The 18,733-nt window shown below is 40.4% G+C and overlaps 1 protein-coding gene across 4 annotated transcripts in view; it reads left to right on the forward strand.

Moving 5' to 3' along the window:
• ULK4 (unc-51 like kinase 4) overlaps positions 1-18,733 on the forward strand; it is a 596,079-nt gene that overhangs the window by 231,813 nt on the left and 345,533 nt on the right. For all 4 annotated transcript variants that reach the window (XM_040636925.1, XM_040636927.1, XM_040636926.1 and 1 more), the window contains one exon: positions 574-666. In XM_040636925.1, coding sequence (XP_040492859.1) covers positions 574-666 — 93 coding nt within the window. The remainder of the gene's footprint in view (positions 1-573; positions 667-18,733) is intronic.

The following is an 18,733-nucleotide window of genomic DNA, read 5'->3' on the forward strand; positions in this document are numbered from 1 at the left end:
TCCTTACTACCCTTCACCGGTCTATCCCATTCCCCCACCCCCCTCCCCTCTGTAGCCCATGAGTTGCATTTTTGTTGCCAGGGAAAAGACTGTGCTCTGTCTGACCTCTCATGGGTGGGAGAGAGCATAAGGAAGCCTATGCACAGAATCCTCCAGTCTCCACCTGTGTCCTTCTCCCTTAGGATTCATCTCTGTGTCCCGGCCATGTCTACTGAATATCTATCATGAGCACATCTCTGAACTTGAGGGTGCTCTTGGGGACCCTGCCACGAATGCCTAATTTTTATTGGTCTTTTACTATGTGTGCAGCCCAATACTAATCCTTTTACTGGATTATCTCATTGAATCCTCCCCAAAACAGACCTCTGTGAGGCAGGTCAGTGTCCTCACCCCCCGCTGCTGAGTGAAGCTCTTTGAAGTTCCATGAGGTTAAATATCCTGTGCAGGTCCTATAGCTCATACGTTTATTTCAGTAGCTTTATATTTGCACCTTATGGTATGTTGCTTCTGTTCAGAGGAGAGGGTAAGCGAAGAAAACCACTGAGTCCGTTTTTGATCACTTTATCATTGCAGGTATGAGCACATCCTCACAGAGCCTGACCCAGTCCCAGCATATGCTCTGAAATTGCTGGTTGCAATGACGGAACACAACCCGACTTTCACCAGGTACTGTAACTCCAGCTTTCTTGTTTTTCATCTTTAAAGTGAATTTTATATGTTCTGAAATTGTTAAAGATGTTGAGATTCTGAAAGACTAACGTTTGAGTTACTGAAGTAACTCAAGTCTGATGGTTTGTGGTATCTTGCATTTATGCGGTTTTGGGTCTCATTCTCATATTTTTATCCCTTATTGGAGATTGCATACTCTGGAATTCATGATGCTTTAAGGCTATAAATTCTTGGAGCGCCTGGGTGGCTCAGTCAGTTAAGTGTCTGCCTTCAGCTCAGGTCATGATCTCAGGGTCCTGGGATTGAGCCCCGCATCGGGGTCCCTGCTCAGTGGGGAGTCTGCTTCTCCCTCTGCCTGCCGCTCCTTCTGCTTATGCTCTCTCTTTCTTTCTCTGTCAAATAAATAAATACAATCTTTAAAAAAAAATTATAGGGGCGCCTGGGTGGCTCAGTCATTAAACGACTGCCTTCGGTTCAGGGCGTGATCCTGGCGTTCCGGGATCAAACCCCACATCAGACTCCTCCACTGGGAGCCTGCTTCTTCCTCTCCCACTCCCCCTGCTTGTGTTCCCTCTCTCGCTGGCTGTCTCCCTCTGTCAAATAAATAAATAAATAAAATCTTAAAAACATTAAAAAAATTTAAGAAATTATAAATTATTTAAAGAGAAAATTCTAACACACATTCTTTAAAAAATGTCAATGGGTGCTTCCTATTGTACTGAGCAGTTGTTTGTTAAATCTGTATAGCATTTATAGACTCTTTATTTTCTACCGTTTTGTTAAATTGACATACTTTTATTCAGCCGGGGAGAGCTTTCGCCCCTATGGAAGATACTACGCGTGAGGATACCGAATATTTTAGAGCTAGTTTCTAGGAGACTGCAGCTGCCTTCAGTCTGGCGCAGGAGAGTTTGTCAGAGAGCCCCAGGTCCATAAGCGGCGGCGAAGAGGCGGCCCTCCTTGCTTTCAGTCAGGAAAGCTCACTGTGGTTGTTAGGCGATGTCCCAGGACCTTCGGGGTCAGACACCTCCACGGTTGGTCTTTAGGAAAGAACTAAGTCACGCAGCCCCAAGCATCTTGTTTTCCTCTGCTCCGTTGTTCTACCACAGAAGGAACTGCGCGGTGATGAGCCACCATCAGGGTTAGTAGTGAACAGGAAGGTCTGTTTGTAGAGACCATCCATATGGAGTGAAGGCTGAACCTCCACCTTTCTAGTGGCTGGGCCAGGGCACGGGAGTGTGCCATGACTGAGTCCCTGGGGGGCCAAAGTACTCTCGGGCTTTGGGTCATCTGCAGAGCTGAGGCTGATGTAGATTTCAGGCCGGTTGCCTTCTGCTGTGAGCAGCCTCATTCATTTCCAGATAGTGACATGTAAATACTACCTTGTACTCTCCGTGCCATGCTGCAGAAGAGTTTGGGGGGCATTTACCCTTGCCAGTTCTGAATCCTGTGTCTCTATAGCCTTTTAAAAGTTTGACCAATGGGCCTTCCAACCTCGTCACTCAAAGGTACTGTTCTCTCTTCCTACAGAAGAAATTTCATTATAAAGAGTGTATCTGTATTAGAAGTCAAATATAAATACACATAGTTACTTCTTTCCCGGAGTTTTGATACCAGGTACTAATACTGTATACTGATTGTATCCTTTCATTAGATGGAGCAGATGGCATTTACTTTTTTAATGTTGACTCTTGCTCACGCAGCATGCTTTCTAGACTCCTTCTTTTTGCCATCTCTCTATAAAATTCATCTGAATTTCCTCACCTGGAGGGGAAGAACCTAGTGAAGTTGATGACTTATATGTCTTTTTATTTTAAAAATGAGTAAGCTTGGAAGACACTTTATTCTTTTTTCTTTTTTTTACATTTACAAGCAGAATTCAGTGAACTAATTTTTAAAAAAAATATTTTATTTGTTCATGAGACACACACAGAGAGAGAGGGAGAGAGAGAGAGGGGGAGAGAGGGAGAGGGAGAAGAAGGCTCCCCGCAGAGCAGGGATCCCAGGACCCCAGGATCACGACCTGTGCCAAAGGCAGACGCTTAACCAACTGAGCCACCCAGGCACCTCTCAGTGAACTAAGTTTTATAAATGTTGTTCTTTGCTCTGACAAGTAACATCTGAATATACTGTGTGTGTATTACAATCCAGCAGTAAAATCAAGAGGTCCCCTAGGCTTCCTCGTTTCCCTCCCACACTGCCATACACAGGTTTCTGTCCCAGGGGTAATAGTTGTTGTTTTGGTGTGTGTCTGTCCTGAATCTTTTCCGACTGTTTAAATTCAGTATGCATATACAGAAATAAATGGCATTGCTTTCTAGTTGTTGATTTTTTTAAAAAAATCTTAGTATCACTATGTATGTATTTTTCTAAAATTTGCCTTTTTATTTATCAAAATTGGGAGATTTTTTAAATGTTTTTTTATTATATTGTTAGTCACCATACAGTACATCCCTGATTTTTGATGTACAGTTCGATGATTCATTAGTTGCGTATAACACCCAGTGCACCATGCAATACGTGCCCCCCTTACTACCCATCACCAGCCTATCCCATTCCCCCACCCCTCTCCCCTCTGAAGCCCTCAGTTTGTTTCTCAGAGTCCATAGTCTCTCATGCTTCATTCCCCCTTCTGATTACCCCCCCTTTCTTTATCCCTTTCTTCCCCTACCGATCTTCCTAGTTCTTATGTTCCATAGATGAGAGAAACCATATAATTGTCTTTCTCTGCTTGACTTATTTCACTTAGCATTATCTCCTCCAGTGCCGTCCATGTTGCAGCAAATGTTGAGAACTCGTTCTTTTTGATAGCTGAGTAATATTCCATTGTATATATGGACCACGACTTCCTAATCCAGTCATCTGTTGAAGGGCATCTTGGCTCCTTCCACGATTTAGCTATTATGGACAATGCTGCTATGAACATTGGGGTACATATGGCCCTTTTCTTCACTATGTCTGTATCTTTGGGGTAAATAAAAATTGGGAGATTTTTTTATATCAGTGTTTATTCGTACTCTTGGTGATATCTTTGCTAATGGATGAAAATGACATTTCATTTTGCATTTACTTACCTACTAATAATGTTGAACCTCTTAATGTTTATTAACTATATTTCACTATTAAAGGTGCATAGCCTTCAGTTTCAGTTCTACTTTGAAATATCTCTTGTAGAGAAAAACTCCTATATATACAAAGATTTCCACTTAGGCAAATAATTTTTAAAATGAGAAAAATAATTTTTAAATTATAATATAGCCATAATATACAATACTGTGTAACAGTTTGAATGGGCAAGATAAATTTGAATACAGAGATATCCAAATAATTTTGTTGCCTAAAACTACCTATGACCCTCCAGCATCCATTTAAATACCACCTTTGCTGTATATAAGGTCTCTTTCTGGATTCATTCCTCTGTTCTGTTTGCTTGCTTTTCTTATGAAAGAGGCAAACGGTTTTGGTGACGGCTCTCCAGAGGTGAAGAGCAAAGCATTAAAAGCCTTTGCCATCCACCCACTCTTTCCCCGCCCCACACCTTTAAAGGGAGGTCCTAGGCCCACAGGTTGTAGCAAACTAGGTGCAACTTGCAAAGTCTACTCACACACCTTGACGGGAGGGATGGGGAAGGAAAAGTAATACATAATTAGACTTCGGAGTTTGTTCTTATTTATCTAACTAGAGTTTAAAAAAATTGTAACATTTTGAAATTGGCAATAGATTTCCATCAGGGCAAAATATATATTCATATATAGATAAATATATAGAGAGAGTTAGAGATCTATCTATATAGATAGATAGATAGATATAGCTATCAAAGGATAGATACCGAGGAGTGTTGTTCCTTCCTCTATCCATTCTGTTCTTCCTTTACCTTCCCATTATCACAAATGGCTAACTGTTTTTGTTTATTTTATGTCCTAATGCAAGCTAATGTAAATATGTATTTTCTCATTTCTCCCTTTTACACACAAGCAGCATATAATGTCTGTTTTTCTGCCCCTTGATTTTTGTCACTTAACAGCATATCCCCAACATTTGTTTCTGTAGCAATACATAGAGAGCTTCCCTGTTAGGTTTTATAGTTACAGAATCTTCCATTCCACTCATTATCTAATGAGTGTCCAATGGATAGACTTGAGTTCTAATCTTGCGATATTGCAAAAAATGAATAATCTTCTATATCATCTTGTATGTATGCTTGTACCTCTTATGGGATACATTCCTAAAATTGGTATTTAGGTATCAAAGTATAAATGCATTTGAAAAACCTTGTTTAAGGTATGGCCATATTGTCCTACATGGGTATTTTACCATTTTGCATCTCCAAGGGACATGTTTGAGGATGCCTGTCTCCCTGCAGCTTTGCCATCAGAATGTGTCATTACACTGGAATTTTTCCAGCATGATGAGATAGATTATTTCAGAGTACTTTTAATTTGCATTTCTCTTATCATGAGTGAGGTTGAATACCTCTTTCTGTTGTTGGGGCATTTGTATTGTTTTGCTCATGCTCTTTGCCAACAGTTCCTTGGTCTTGGCAATGCCACTCCTCAAACTGATTCACCCCCTGCCTGGCTTTCCATTGCAGAAATACACCATAGTCTGCTAATCCATTTTACTTTGAACAACTTTCCGATTTTTCGCTGTCTTGTGTAGTTTGGCCAGTGAATTTTCCTTCACATGTTCCTTGGTGAATCTGTGCACGTGCCTCCATTGGGCCCCCATGCCAGCGTGGAAATACTAGCTCACAGAGCTGGTACTTGCCCAGATTGAGTAGATACTGCCGAGCAGTTTTCCAGATTCATTGTACCAATTTGCATTCCTACTGGCATTGTTCAGTTGTCATATAAGCTTTAAAAAGATTTTTTTAAAGTCAAGTTCACTGAGGGATAATTTACATAGGCTACAACTCACTCATTTTGGCTATGCGATTTTCTGAGTTTTGAGAAACATGTACAATTGTGCAACCACCGCCTCTATTAAGATAGAGTATTTCCATCACTCCAGAATGTTCTCTCATGCCCCTTTGAATGTTAGCTTATACAGATTCTGTTTGCTGGGAGAATGATATGACCAGATTGATTTTATATTTCATTCTAATTTTTAAGATTTATTTTTTAAGGGGTGCCCGGGTGGCTCAGTTGGTTAAGTGTTTGACTCTTGGTTTCAGCTCAGGTCATGATCAGGGTTGTGAGACCGAGCCCCCCATTGGGCTCCATGCTGGGTGTGGAGCCTGCTTAAGATTCTTGCTCTCCTTCTGCCCCTCCCCCCACTTGCACGTGCTGTCTCTCTCTCTCAAATAAATAAATAGTTCTTTTAGAAAAAGAGAAAATTTGATTTTTTCGGAGTTAATACATAACACATTACAAATTTCAGTTTTTGAAAGAGTATACAGAGAAAAGCATATTTTCACCCAAGGAGAAAGCCACTCTAATCAGTGTGTGTGTGTGTGTGTGTGTGTGTGTGTTGTTTTTCATATAGATGGTAGTATGCTGTATGCACCACTCTGCACTTCTTTTTAAAAATACATACAACAGTTTATTGGGATATAATTCACATACCATCTGTGCTTCTTTTTAACAGATGCCGAAGCATTGCATTTTCTGAATACTCCATATTTATTTAACTAGTTCCCTTTTGGTGAACATTTAATTTATGTTTTTCTAAACTTTCGGTATTATAAAATAAAGCTACAATTAATGACATAGGCCATTCATCACCTGTGTGAATATATATGTGTAGGATAAGTAATGAAAAGTGGACTTACTTCATCAAAGGGTACATAAGCCAGCAATTCCCAAACTTATCTGTACATTCATGTCATCTGGGGAATCTTTCAAAAGTCTAAAGACTGGCCACACCCAGCCCAGCTAAATACAGACCTCCAGGGCTGGACACCGGCATCAGTAATTGTTGGCTCTCGCGGGTGATTACAATGTGCAGAAAAGCTTGGGAACGACTGGTCTAAGCATTTGTATTTTGAAGAGTATTGCCCAGTTGCCCCCAATCTAGGTTGTGCCAGTTTATTCTCCACCAGTAGTGTATGAGAGTGCCTGTGTGTGCCAGACCTTTACCACATTAGTGTATATGTGTGTTTGACCTTTGCCATTGTGATAGGTGAATATTGCCTCTTTGTTACTAATTTCTAGTTTTATTGCTTTGTGATCAGATCATATTTTTGTTCTTGCCAATTTTTATTTATTTGTGGTATACTAGGTCAGTTTTTATGAATGTTTTATGTTTAGTTGGTTACTGTAATTAAAACAAAGTTAGGTCTAACCCTGAGAAGAGTGTCACCCATCCCTAACTTTGGCCTGTATCTTAAAATGGCAACTCAACCCAGGAGATTGTCCCTAGTTGCTTGGTAGCAGTGACTTCTAAGCAGAAGGCTGATTCTAAGTGTATACCAAGAGTAGAATGCCTTGATTTTTATGTACAGATAGATTTCTAGTAATGTTAAATTATCATGAACCATTTATTATAAATTTAACTTATTTATTGGCTCTGTCTGCATCATGTTCTTTGAGGTATGGTCATTTAAACTTGTATATATAATTGACCCTTGAACAATGCAGGGGTGAGAGGCATGGTCAAAACTCTGTAACTTTTGACTCCCCCAAAACTTAAGTACTAGGAGTCTAGTATTAACTGGAGGCTTTGTCGATAACATGAACAGTCAATCAACACATTTTTTATATGTCATATGTATTATATACATACATAAGCTAGAGAAAAAATGTTATTAAGAAAATCATAAGGGGAAGAAAGGAATAAAGAAAGGGGGGTAATCAGAAGGGGGAATGAACCATGAGAGACTATGGACTCTGAGAAACAAACTGAGGGCTTCAGAGGGAAGGGGGGTGGGGGAATGGGATAGGCTGGTGATGGGTAGTAAGGAGGGCACGTATTGCATGGTGCACTGGGTGTTATACGCAACTAACGAATCATCGAACCTTATATCAAAAACCAGGGATGTACTGTATGGTGACTAACATAATGTAATAAAAAAACATAAAAAAAAAAAGAAAATCATAAGGAGAAGAGATGACATTTATAGTACTATACTGTATTTATAAAAAAAAAAATAATCCATGTGTTAGAGACCCATGCAGTTCAAACCAGTGTTGTTCAAGGGTCAACTGCATTAAGAGTACCAAATAATAACCACTGGGACATTAAATCATCTTATGCCAAGTGCAACGTTATTTCATTGTGTTTATTCTTATTTTAGAGGATTCTTAGTGGATATAGAAATCCTCAGAAGCTTAGAGTACAATTGCGAATTTATTGTTCCTTCAATCAAGGGACAAGAGCACAATCAAATCTGCGTTGTACCTGACTGGTATTTTTTTTTTTTTTTTTTTTAACACCACTGCCCTGGTAAATTTAGTTTCTTACTGGGTTGATAGCAGAAAGGTAAATTGTTTACCATGTTGGTCCAATGTTACTATCAGAGGGATGTGTTAACTCCTCTGCCTATTTCTCTCTCCTCAATTTTACAGTAGGTTGCACTGAACCATTGTTCTCAGGGAGAGCAGTACCCCAGGAGCTTGTTTCCATTAAGAGCTAATTAGCTTACAGCAAATCTTCCTTAGCAAACAAATTGAATTTTAACATCTTGAGTTCTTTTGGAGCAAAATTTACCTCTTCCCTTGAATTGCAAAAGGTTGTTTATGCTCTGTATCTAAGGATTATCATTTTAGTTTGCTCAAAAAATGTTAGAGCTGTTTGTTTTATGGCAAGATTCACAGAAATGCCTTTCAAAGAATAAAATTTTAGTGATTTCTTAAATGAAATTCATGGTGAATCCAAGATAGAGCCTTCAGCGAAAAATACTTCTGCCTTTACAGTCACCAGGCTTCAGCTGACGTCCCTCATTGGTTTTTGGTTCATTCGTTCATACGCTCATTGATTCATTTGTTCATACGTTCATTCAACTAATCAGCAACTACTGAATGATACAAGGATAAGAGACAGTTAAAGTTCTTCCTCTCAAGGTGCTAAACATTTAGTGGAGGAGACATTTATCAATAAGTTCCTATAAAACAGTGCAATAATTTCAAAGGTACAGTCATGTGTAGAAGGTTATGGGAGCACCTAAAGGAATTTAACCCAAGTCGTTATATGATTTTGGACAAGTTTCTTAACCTGTTTGTACCTAAGTTCCTTCCTCTGGAAAATGGGGGTAATATTAGCATCTGGTCCACAGAAAATGCTGTATAAGTGTTTCCCTTCTTCCTCCCCTTACCCCCTTTCTCCTTACTTCTCTTTTTCATACGATTAGAGGAAGATCTAGCAAAGGAAGTATTCCTAGAAGAGGTATCCCCTTTGAGAGTAGAAAGAAATGTCTGGTGACACTGACTGAAACCAGAGCTCCAACACCCTACAAGGAATTGGAAGAAAAAAATCCCACCAGTTTTTCAATAACAGAAACAAACTGCATGGAGCCGTCTTATTAGTTTGACTTTCCAAACACAACTGTGGGAGCCATAGAGAACATCCCTCGCACAAGACGCCTTCCATACGCATTTGCCTTTTAATATATTAAAAGTATATATATATATATACTTAAGATTTTATTTATTTATTTGACAGAGTATAAGCAGGGGGAGCAGCAGGGAGAGGGAGAAGCAGACTCCCCCGCTGAGCAGAGAGCCTGACTTGGGGCTTGATTCCAGGACCCTGGGATTATGACCTGAGCCCAAGGCAGACATTAACTGACTGAGCCACCCAGGCGCCCCTGAATTTGTATTCTTAATAACATTTGTTTTTGCCATATTCTGATATATTTTAATTTAAATTTTGTAGCCTGATGAAACTAAAAGCCCAAATTATCAGAAATATCAGAGATGTTTGAGACGTTTCTCTGTCATTAAAATCAGCCAGTTAGGTGTCTCTTCCCCCCCCCCCAGTTTGCTGAATTTACCCAGCTATATATTTCCTCTGATGAAATCTGTGAGCGAAAGAGCTATGTAATAGAGTAATGCTTTATTGTTAAAATTAGAATGAATTGATTTCTCCAGAAATAATTTGCTGCTTTTCAGGTTGCCTGTGGATATCAAAAAGCCTCATCATGACAAGCAAGTGAATCTCTGAGTCTCTGTGGCTCCCATTTCCATTCTAGGGTCACTCTTCTGTGGCTTCCCCATTTATTCTTTACGAGCACTTGTGGAATAAAACACAAGGTTTTTCCAATAGGCGCTGAGCCTTTGAGCATCTATTTTTACCTTCTCTTTCCTCTCTCATGGACATAGCCCGTGTTCCAGTGTTCCTAGCCACTTGTTCAAATTGAGTACATATCTATACTTCTTACTAAAGTACGGTCATTTCAGGGGATAAAGCAAGTGTAAAAGATTGAAAATACTGAGCCATTTTGGGTTTGCACCCTTCATCAGTTCCTTGAACCAAAAACTTTATTTTTTTTTGTTTTCTTTTCTCTCTGCCTTGTTTTGGGATTACAGTGCTGCACCCTTGTTCGACATGTATATTGTTACTACTTAAATACTAGTTGAGAAGAATTTGGAAGTTAAATTAAAATTGCCTTAATGATCAGCTTTGCTGGGGTATTTTGTGTACTTCCCCTGAGATTATCCTTTTAACAGTTAGAAGCGTTGTTTTGCTCTTGGGAAGTTCAGCATTTTATTTTTTTCCAGAAAAGCTCGTTTTCTTCAACTGCTAGTGGTGGTTAACTGTCTTTGAAAATGGTTAGTAGAACAGTACTTTGCAATCGAAAGCTATTTCTAGGTCAGGGTGGATGGTTTCAGTTGACTCTTTTTGCTGTGACATTTACATTTAAGGAAAGCGCTTAGAGTTTATTGTACACCTTTGCAAATAGTGCTTTCCCAGTTGTGCATTGCAGAGCTATGTTCAGTCTGAGTGGGGCTTCAATAAAGCTTTTTGTGTTTCACAAGATGTCCTTAGGTCTGTTGACTTACCCTGTCATCTAAAGAGATTGGCAAACCATGGTCCACAGGGCCAACTGGCTTGCAGCCTGTTTTTGCGTGGCCTGGGAGGTAAGAGTGGTATTAACATTTTTAAAGAGTCGTAAAGTTTACGGACACACACAGATGCATCTGAGATGGAGATCTTGTGTCCAGCAAAACCTGAAATATTTACTTTGTAGCCCTTTTCACACAGTTTCCTGATCCCTGATCTAAAGGAATAGAACTTTTTTTGGGCCTTTTTTTCATGCGAATATAGAAATATTAGAATTTTAGAGCTGTTATGGGACTTTGGAGGTTATCCGGGTGTTTTAAAATGTAGATTTTTTGGTGTTGGTGTGGTGAGGTGTGATGTGGTGAGGTCAACAGATCAGGTGAAAACTTCCCTGGAAAAGATAGCTTGTTAAACTCACAGATCCAAAGAGGAGGGGCCATACCACGCCAAAGGCGGCCACATGAAGAAGCAGTAGGGTCAGTCAAGAGGCAGAGGAAGTGAGAAGCAAATGTGGACCAGAGCCCTTATTATAGTTTACAAAGGAAGGAACAAGTGAGCAGGTTTGGGCTGGACTAGTTTGAATAATTTCACTGGTCTGTGGGAGTGTCGGGGCTATCTCTAGTCAGCTGGTACCTGGCCCTGGGGTGAATGGGGGCGAGCTCTGGTCCAGTACCTGGCTCTGGGGCGTCAGCCTGGCCTGGAGTGGAAGAGCACCATAAAGGAGGCAGTTGGGGTTATGGCTCTGGGTTGGTTGGTTTGCACAGGAAAGGCAAGCTCAAAGGGGAGTTGTTTGCTGTCTCTGAGAATCAGTTGGCCCTGGGAAGGGCATTTCCTCCAGAGTTAGCAAGGCCTCAAGATGTTAAAGAAACAAAAGTACAGAATAAAAAGACATGATTAGTACACTGGGCTCATGTCTTCGTTTTCCACATGAGGGAAACGAGGTCCCGGAGGGAATTTGTGTGCCCCAAGCCCCAAGTCAATTTGAAGAAGATCAGATTTTGGATCAGACTTCCTGGTCCATTGTTCTTTGTACTCCGCAGCAAAGCCTCTTTTAAAAACAAACCCAAGTGAGTATCACAGTGGAGTTTGGAGTCCTATTGTTTTCAGTTCCTTTGCATCACATTTACTTAGAGGAGTGGTCCAGTTCCTCAACCCACTCATCTTCACTGTCAGGTGGATCTGGTAAGAGCAAAGACGTGATTCTCCTTTGTGTCCCTCAGCCATCGTCACTGGGTTCTGGCACCATCCTTCTTTGATTTTTATCACTGTGGCAGTTCCTTGCACAAATCTGGTTAATAATATGATCCTGGTTCCTGGTTCAGTGGAACCTCTTCCTTCCCTCATCCTCCTAGGTTTGGGACCCTCCTGTGCTGATGACTTCAAGCACACCAACTGGGTTGATTACGTTAATCAGGCTATAATTCATTGCAGTATTTCCTACAGGAACAAAAGTGTTTATGTAAGCACTCATGGAGGAAGTATTCTTTCTACCCCGGCATTCTGTTTCTGATAGAATTATGGAAGGACACCAACCTAAAACCTTAGGAACTGATCCAAGGCATTCTCTTTTCCTGAATCATGTGTGAGGAAAAGATGGTCATTGAAACCTGTTTCGACGTTATGTTTTCAGAAAGAAAAAAACTCGTAATGTGGTTTTTGTCTGCTCCTGGTGGAAGTATACACTTCTGCTTATTTTCTTCCATTATCTTACTTACTATCACGGAGATTTCCCTAAGTTCATGGTGAGCTGGTGAACATTTCCTTGCCTATCCTTACTGTATGGGGTTCAGTTGGGTCCATGGAGACAGTTTGGCTCTCTTGTCAGAAGCAAATTAATCTTTGAATATTCTCATAACAGCCTATATGCTTGGTCATTTCAGTTTTCCTCTTTTGATTCACGTGGGCTTGGTGACAGCTCTCCTTAAGGAGTGGCAGGCAGCGCCTGGCTGGGAGTCCTACATGATTGTGTCTCTGGCCACATGCTGCCCAGACCTGAGCCGCTCACTGCATGTCATGTCAGAAGCCAGCATTTAGTGGAAGTGTTTAGTCATAGTGGCCCCTGGTATTTTGGGGGCTACAATCAACAATAATTCACAGTTCCTTCCTTCTGTACTTAAATAGACGTTCAGAGATATCATCATCTTTAACAAAATAAACCTAACATTTTCCCCTGAAGTATTTCCTTAAATTCATTTGCTTCTTTTCGGTTTTCCACAGAAGCTCTTGAAGTTTTGCAGTTTATTTCCGTCATAGAATTATGGACTTTCAGAGCAGAGTCGGCTTTGATAGTTTTCTACCTGCAAGAAAAGTTAATATTATTCATTCATTCCTTGAGTCACCCCACAAAACGTTGTGTTCACTGAGATAGAACAGACATGGTTTTCATGAAGCTTATGATTCCATGGGGATCACAGACAATAACCAAGGAAATAGATTAAAAAAAAATCTGAATTTCAGTTAGTGGTATAAAGAACAGAAAGCAGGGTTAGAGAATGGGGAATGATGGGCTGGGGCCAGCTGTTTTCGAGAGGGTGCTCAGAGCTTCCCCGGGAAGGTGGTGGAGTTGACTGTCTGCATGAATGCTAGCTTCATAAGTAAAGAAGCAAGCCTCTGATTTTCAGGGACTTTCAGAGGGAGGGCGTACTCACAGTGTCACATGCTCTTGAGAGTGTCCGTAAGATGAGGATGGAGAAGGAACCATTACGGTGGCAACAGGAGTAACTTCTTGAGGGCTTATTTTCACTGACATGTGGAGCAAAAGCCTGGTGTGGGGTTCATTGGGGAGGGAATCATGAGGTGGAGACAGGGAACCTCAATAAATCTAGAGAGAGGGTTTTCCTCTAAAGGAGAGCTGAAAAATGGGGAGCTGGAAGGAGATAGGGGGTCACAGGCATTTCTTGTTGCTTTTCAGGATGAGCAATATTTTAGAGACATTTCTATGTTGACAAGAAGGATCTAGTACAGAGGCTGATTACCTACAGTTTATGGGCCAAATCCAGCCCACCTGCTTTTTGTTGATATGATATTATCAGAACAGAGCCACATGGATTTGTTTATTGTCTGTGGTGGCTTTTGCATTACTGTGGCACAGCTGCGTAGTTTTGAAAGAGACCATATGGCTTGCAAAGCCAAAAGTATTTACTTCTGATCCTTTACTAGAAAAGTTGCCCAACTCTTGATCTTGGAGGAAGGGTAAAACCGATGAAGAAAGGGGGTAAGCAGTGGCTTGCCAGACTGACATCCTGTACCCTGGGGGTGTCCCCTGCAGCATTCTCTAAGGGAGAGTGTTGGAACCCCTGCACTCGTGGAGGGACCATTGAACTAGGAGGTTAGGAAGTGGTATTCTAGCTTTGGGAAGCCTGCAAGTGAGACTTTTGAAGTGACGGTAGCCATTAGTCATCCTAAACCTGTAGAAATTGGGTGCGTGAGGACGGGATAAGAACAGTGTTTGGAAATGATGAGGTCAATGAATTGTGAGGTCAAGGTATTGCATTTCTATTTGGATAATTGGAAACTAGATTATATATTCCCATTTGTAGAGTATTTATGAAAACAATACTAGCATTGTACTAAAGACCTGTTTACGTGTTTCTATTTGGGGCTGTTGTCATTTGTTATCCTTTGTTTCCTACTTTAAGACAGATAGTAAAAATGGTATTGTGGTCACTGAAAAATAGTGATCATTATTATGGTGATCATTACTTTTAAGAGTTCCCCTTTTTATATTTGCCTTTAAAAATAAGTAATAATTTTCCCTGTGGAAAAAAGTGTTACATTTTTCTTAATAAACCGCGTAAGCCTGTTTGGAATTACTGTTTATTTTTAGCCCTTCCAGATAGCACAGATGGACTCGTGTTTTTGGGGGTCTCAGTCCTCTCTGGAACCCTTCTTATAGAGGTAGCTTTTAGCCTGGGTATTGTAGGCTTCAGGGGCAGTGGTTTTTATGAGTTAAGGATTGTATAGATTATTGGAGCATTCCTACACGTTCTCTTTGAACTCCTTCTTAAAGTGAGTGACATCCAAGGTCCTTGCTACATATACACCTAGAATGTGGGTTAAATCTCAGGTATACCATGCCCTTGGCCATATTTTATCACCCGCTCATTACTTGCTCAGACTTACGCCTTTGGGGCCAGACTTTGGGGCTGTGATTCTCCATGTGTTTCCTAGTAAAGCTTGCTGGAGCCCTGATAAGTGGGCAGTGCATGCAGCCCTAATCACCTTCTCCTCAGCTCCTCACTGTCAACAGCCCTAGGCTTGCCAGACCTCCTGACAGAGCCAGAGACTGTTCTGCAAACTCTGTGGCCATTGTAGAGGTGCATGGAAGCATCCTGACAATCACAGTGCTCAAATACCGTCGTTCCTTGACGGCAGGAGGTCTGGCCTGGGCTGTCAGAGCGTGATGGAAATGCCAGGGCTAGATCACACCCCTGAGCAGTTACGTGTTGGGCCTAGATCAGTGGAAGGCTCTTCAGCTGTGTAGGAATTACCAAGAAATGACTCGAGCTGTAAAGAGCAACCTTTCTGTGGGGTTTGTGCAGACAGTGTTGTGTGTGTTAGTGTGCAGTGAGCTTTTCCAGCTAATTCATTGGGGGAGGTGAAAGTTCCAAGTGGCCTGTGTGCCAGTAGAAATGATGGTGCAGGGTGGCAGTCGCAGTGCCCACGAGGAGATGGCTATTATGGTGGCGTTGGGAAAACCCTTCCTTCACAAGCTCTCAAGGCCATTAGCCATCAAAACATGGATACCCTTCAGAGCAATACTTGGTTTCTCATGTACACGTTGGGTGTGGCATCAAAGCGGTCGACTTTATTTTCTACCATTATAGGCAGGTTTCCATTTCTTCATCCAGCCACCATAGGCATCATTATCTTCAGGATTTAAAAGGAATAGTCTTTAAATCTTTATTTTATCGGCTCATAAAGAAATGTGTAGAGATGACAGTTGAGTCAATTGCCTTAGACTAGAATATTAATGTCAGGTATGTTTATTTTGACCAGTAATATTTATCTTTGCTTCGTGGGAGTTTCCAACTTTCCTTATTGGCTTCTTTGATTTTTGACTCATCAGTTAATGCCTTTTGGTTATTTTGTACTCGTAAAACAAATTTATTTTGCTTCTGATGGTGTTAAAATGTGCAGCATTGAAAACGGTGGCAAAGGGCGAAGATACCATTGTCTTGCTGTAAAGCATTTCTATGGTGGCCCTTACGTTTTGTGTTTATATGGTTATTGGGTCTCCTTTTGAGTCCTACAGTTAATTTACAAGCCTTTATTTGTTTGGGTTTTGCAGCCAGAAAAACCGTCATGGCATTCTAGCCTAGAAATAATAGCTAAACAAAGTCTCTTGGTATGATCAGTGTACCTTCTAATGTCCGAAAGGATAAGTCCTTTGGTACTAACTGGCCGATTTTAGCATCAGAGTTCTGTTTTAATATTTGCACTCTCTTTTGGTGATTTTCCAAGGTAATTTACTATTTCAGAAGTAGTACAGTACACGTGCTGCAGACTCATTTTTGTTGTTGTTTATCTACTCTTGATAAAGCCGTGCGTTGTCTGGGAATGTAGTGTGTACACCTGTCACTGTCAACTCCATCGAACAAAGCGAAGCCCAGCTGAATGGAATGTAACATGAGGCATAAAGCACAGACTCCCAATTTATTTCTCATGTCTCAACACCAAGTCCTCCTCCTTATCAAGTCTTCTGATTCTATGTGATGACAGTTATTGGTCAGAATATATTACAGTGTTTGCTGTACAGATGGGGCCTTTGTGATACAATTAAAGAGCACGAGAGCTGCCAGACTAAACAGTGGTCTGAGTTTCAAATGTTCTGTGACTTTCCTGGCACAGTTTTATTACCATCTTGAACATGTGTTATCATTTAGGATTCTTCGCCATAGAGTATTACATAGGAAAAAACCCCAGGCAGTGAAAGAGACTAACCATGGCTCTTCAATGAGGTAAATGCCTCTGAGACACCTCATACCCTCAAAATGTACCATTTTGTGCGTGTGCATTTCTTCTGTCTGCTTGAAGTCATAAATCCAGCTTAACCCAACTGTTACAAAGTAAACAAAATGGTCAGCTTTTTAGGGACGGACTCCGTTAGTTATTTTGAAATTCTAAAGTAGGGTAGCCTAAAGAGAAAATGGACAAAGGGCATGGAAAGGACATTCCTAACAAGAAATATGAAAAAGAGTAGCCCTAAATTAGTAACCAAGAAAATTCCCTTAAGATAATAAAAAAGCCAAATTGGCAGAGTTGTTCTTTTTTTTAACAGCTCTTGTTGAGAGTCTCGTGAAACTTGCACTTTCGTGCATTAGTACATCTTTTGTGACATGCAAGCTGTCAATATGTGTTAAACCTTAAATGTCCTTTGATTCCACTTCTAGGAATGTATCTTAAGAAAAATAATACTGGGTGTTATATGCAACTAATGAATCATGGAACATTACATCAAAAACCAGGGATGTACTGTATGGTGACTAACAATATAATTAAAAAATATTATTATAATAAAAAAAAGAAAATAGTAAAAGATGTGTGCAAATATTTGTATATAAGAATGTCCATTAATACATTACTTAAAACAGCAATGAAAGTTGAGGCACCTGGGTGGCTCAGTCAGTTAAGCATCTGACTCTTGATTTCAGCCCAGGTCATGATCTCAGGGTCATGGGTTCAAGCACCATGTTGAGCCCCCTGTCAGGCTCTGTGCTAGGTGTGGAGCCTACTTAAGATTCTCTCTCTCCTCCCTCTGTCCTTCCCATCACCACTCACTCTCGGGCTCGCTCCCTCTCGTTCTCTCTCCTAATAATAAAAAAAAACAACAGTGAAAGTAAAGATAGCTGGTATCTGTCTTCAAAGAGAGCTGCTTATGTTCCAGACAGTGCTGGATGCTTCGTGTGCACAACCTTATTTACTCTTCAAAGAAAAGAAGCTTGGAGTTGATGTACTTACCCAGGAGCACAGAGCCAGGACAATTGAGTGAGGATTCGAACTCCGTTGAAGTGATCCCTGAACCACCACGTTTGGGGTTTTTTCCCCTAGTGAATACTAGTAAAGAGTGGAAAACAAAGATCCATCAATAAAGGATTAGCTAAATACCTTATAGGTTAGAAAACTACGAAGGTACAAGAAGTCATATTTTAAATGAATATTTAATGACATGGGAAAATGTTTTTAATAAGCCCCAATATATGTGGTATGAGTTGACCATTTTTCCCACCCCCTATTGGGATGTAATATACCTTAAATTAGGCAGATTCCAGTTCTAATCCCAGATCCATTCCTGGCTTGTGAGTGGCTGCGAGAAAATTGCTCACCAGCCTCTGCTTCAAGGTCTTCCTCTGTAAGTGTCATTAGACATTAACTGAGGGGTGGCCGTGCAAGGGACAGAGTACGTGCACAGGAAATGGTAGCTGTGATTTTTCCAGATGAGGTGGATCCTCTGCCTTCTATGAATAGAGAAAGACAAGTAAATACTACATCAGAGCTTAGTAATGATTTTCTTACAGGACTGGGATTGCAATATTTTCTTTGTAACGTTTTCTGTTTTTCCCAAAGGTAACATTCAATAAAATACTATTTTTTATGCTTCTGTATTTCTAGATTTTATATAAATAATTTTATATAAATAGGTCTATAAAATTAAGATTTTTTTCTGCCATTCTAATTTGATTTGTAGGAGGTTTTAAACTAATACCATACTCTGTTATAGTGCAGTTTTATAATAAACGTTGGTAACTGGTAGAGTATATCCTCCTACCTTGTTCTTTTTTTCATTTGTTCATTCATTTATATTCAATTTATTTAAACTATAAGAAAAAAATCAATACAGTTCACACATGTCCTCTGCACCACCCCCCCCCCCCCCCCCCCCCCCCAAGTCCTAAGTGTCCCTGAAGGAATGTCATTCATGCACAGCAGCTAAGTTTTGTTTGGTTTGCTGATTTGTTTAGATTCTACATATAAGTGAGACCATATAGTAATTGTCTTTGTCTGACTTATTTCACTTACCATAATTCCCTCAAGGTCCATCCACACTGTAGGAAATGGCAAGATTTTTTTTTAAATGACTGCATAATATGCCCCTGTGTGTGTGTGTGTGTGTGTGTGTGTGTGT

This window comes from Ursus maritimus, unplaced genomic scaffold (genome assembly GCF_017311325.1).
Source record: "Ursus maritimus isolate PB19 unplaced genomic scaffold, ASM1731132v1 scaffold_20, whole genome shotgun sequence".
Taxonomy (NCBI): domain Eukaryota; kingdom Metazoa; phylum Chordata; class Mammalia; order Carnivora; family Ursidae; genus Ursus; species Ursus maritimus.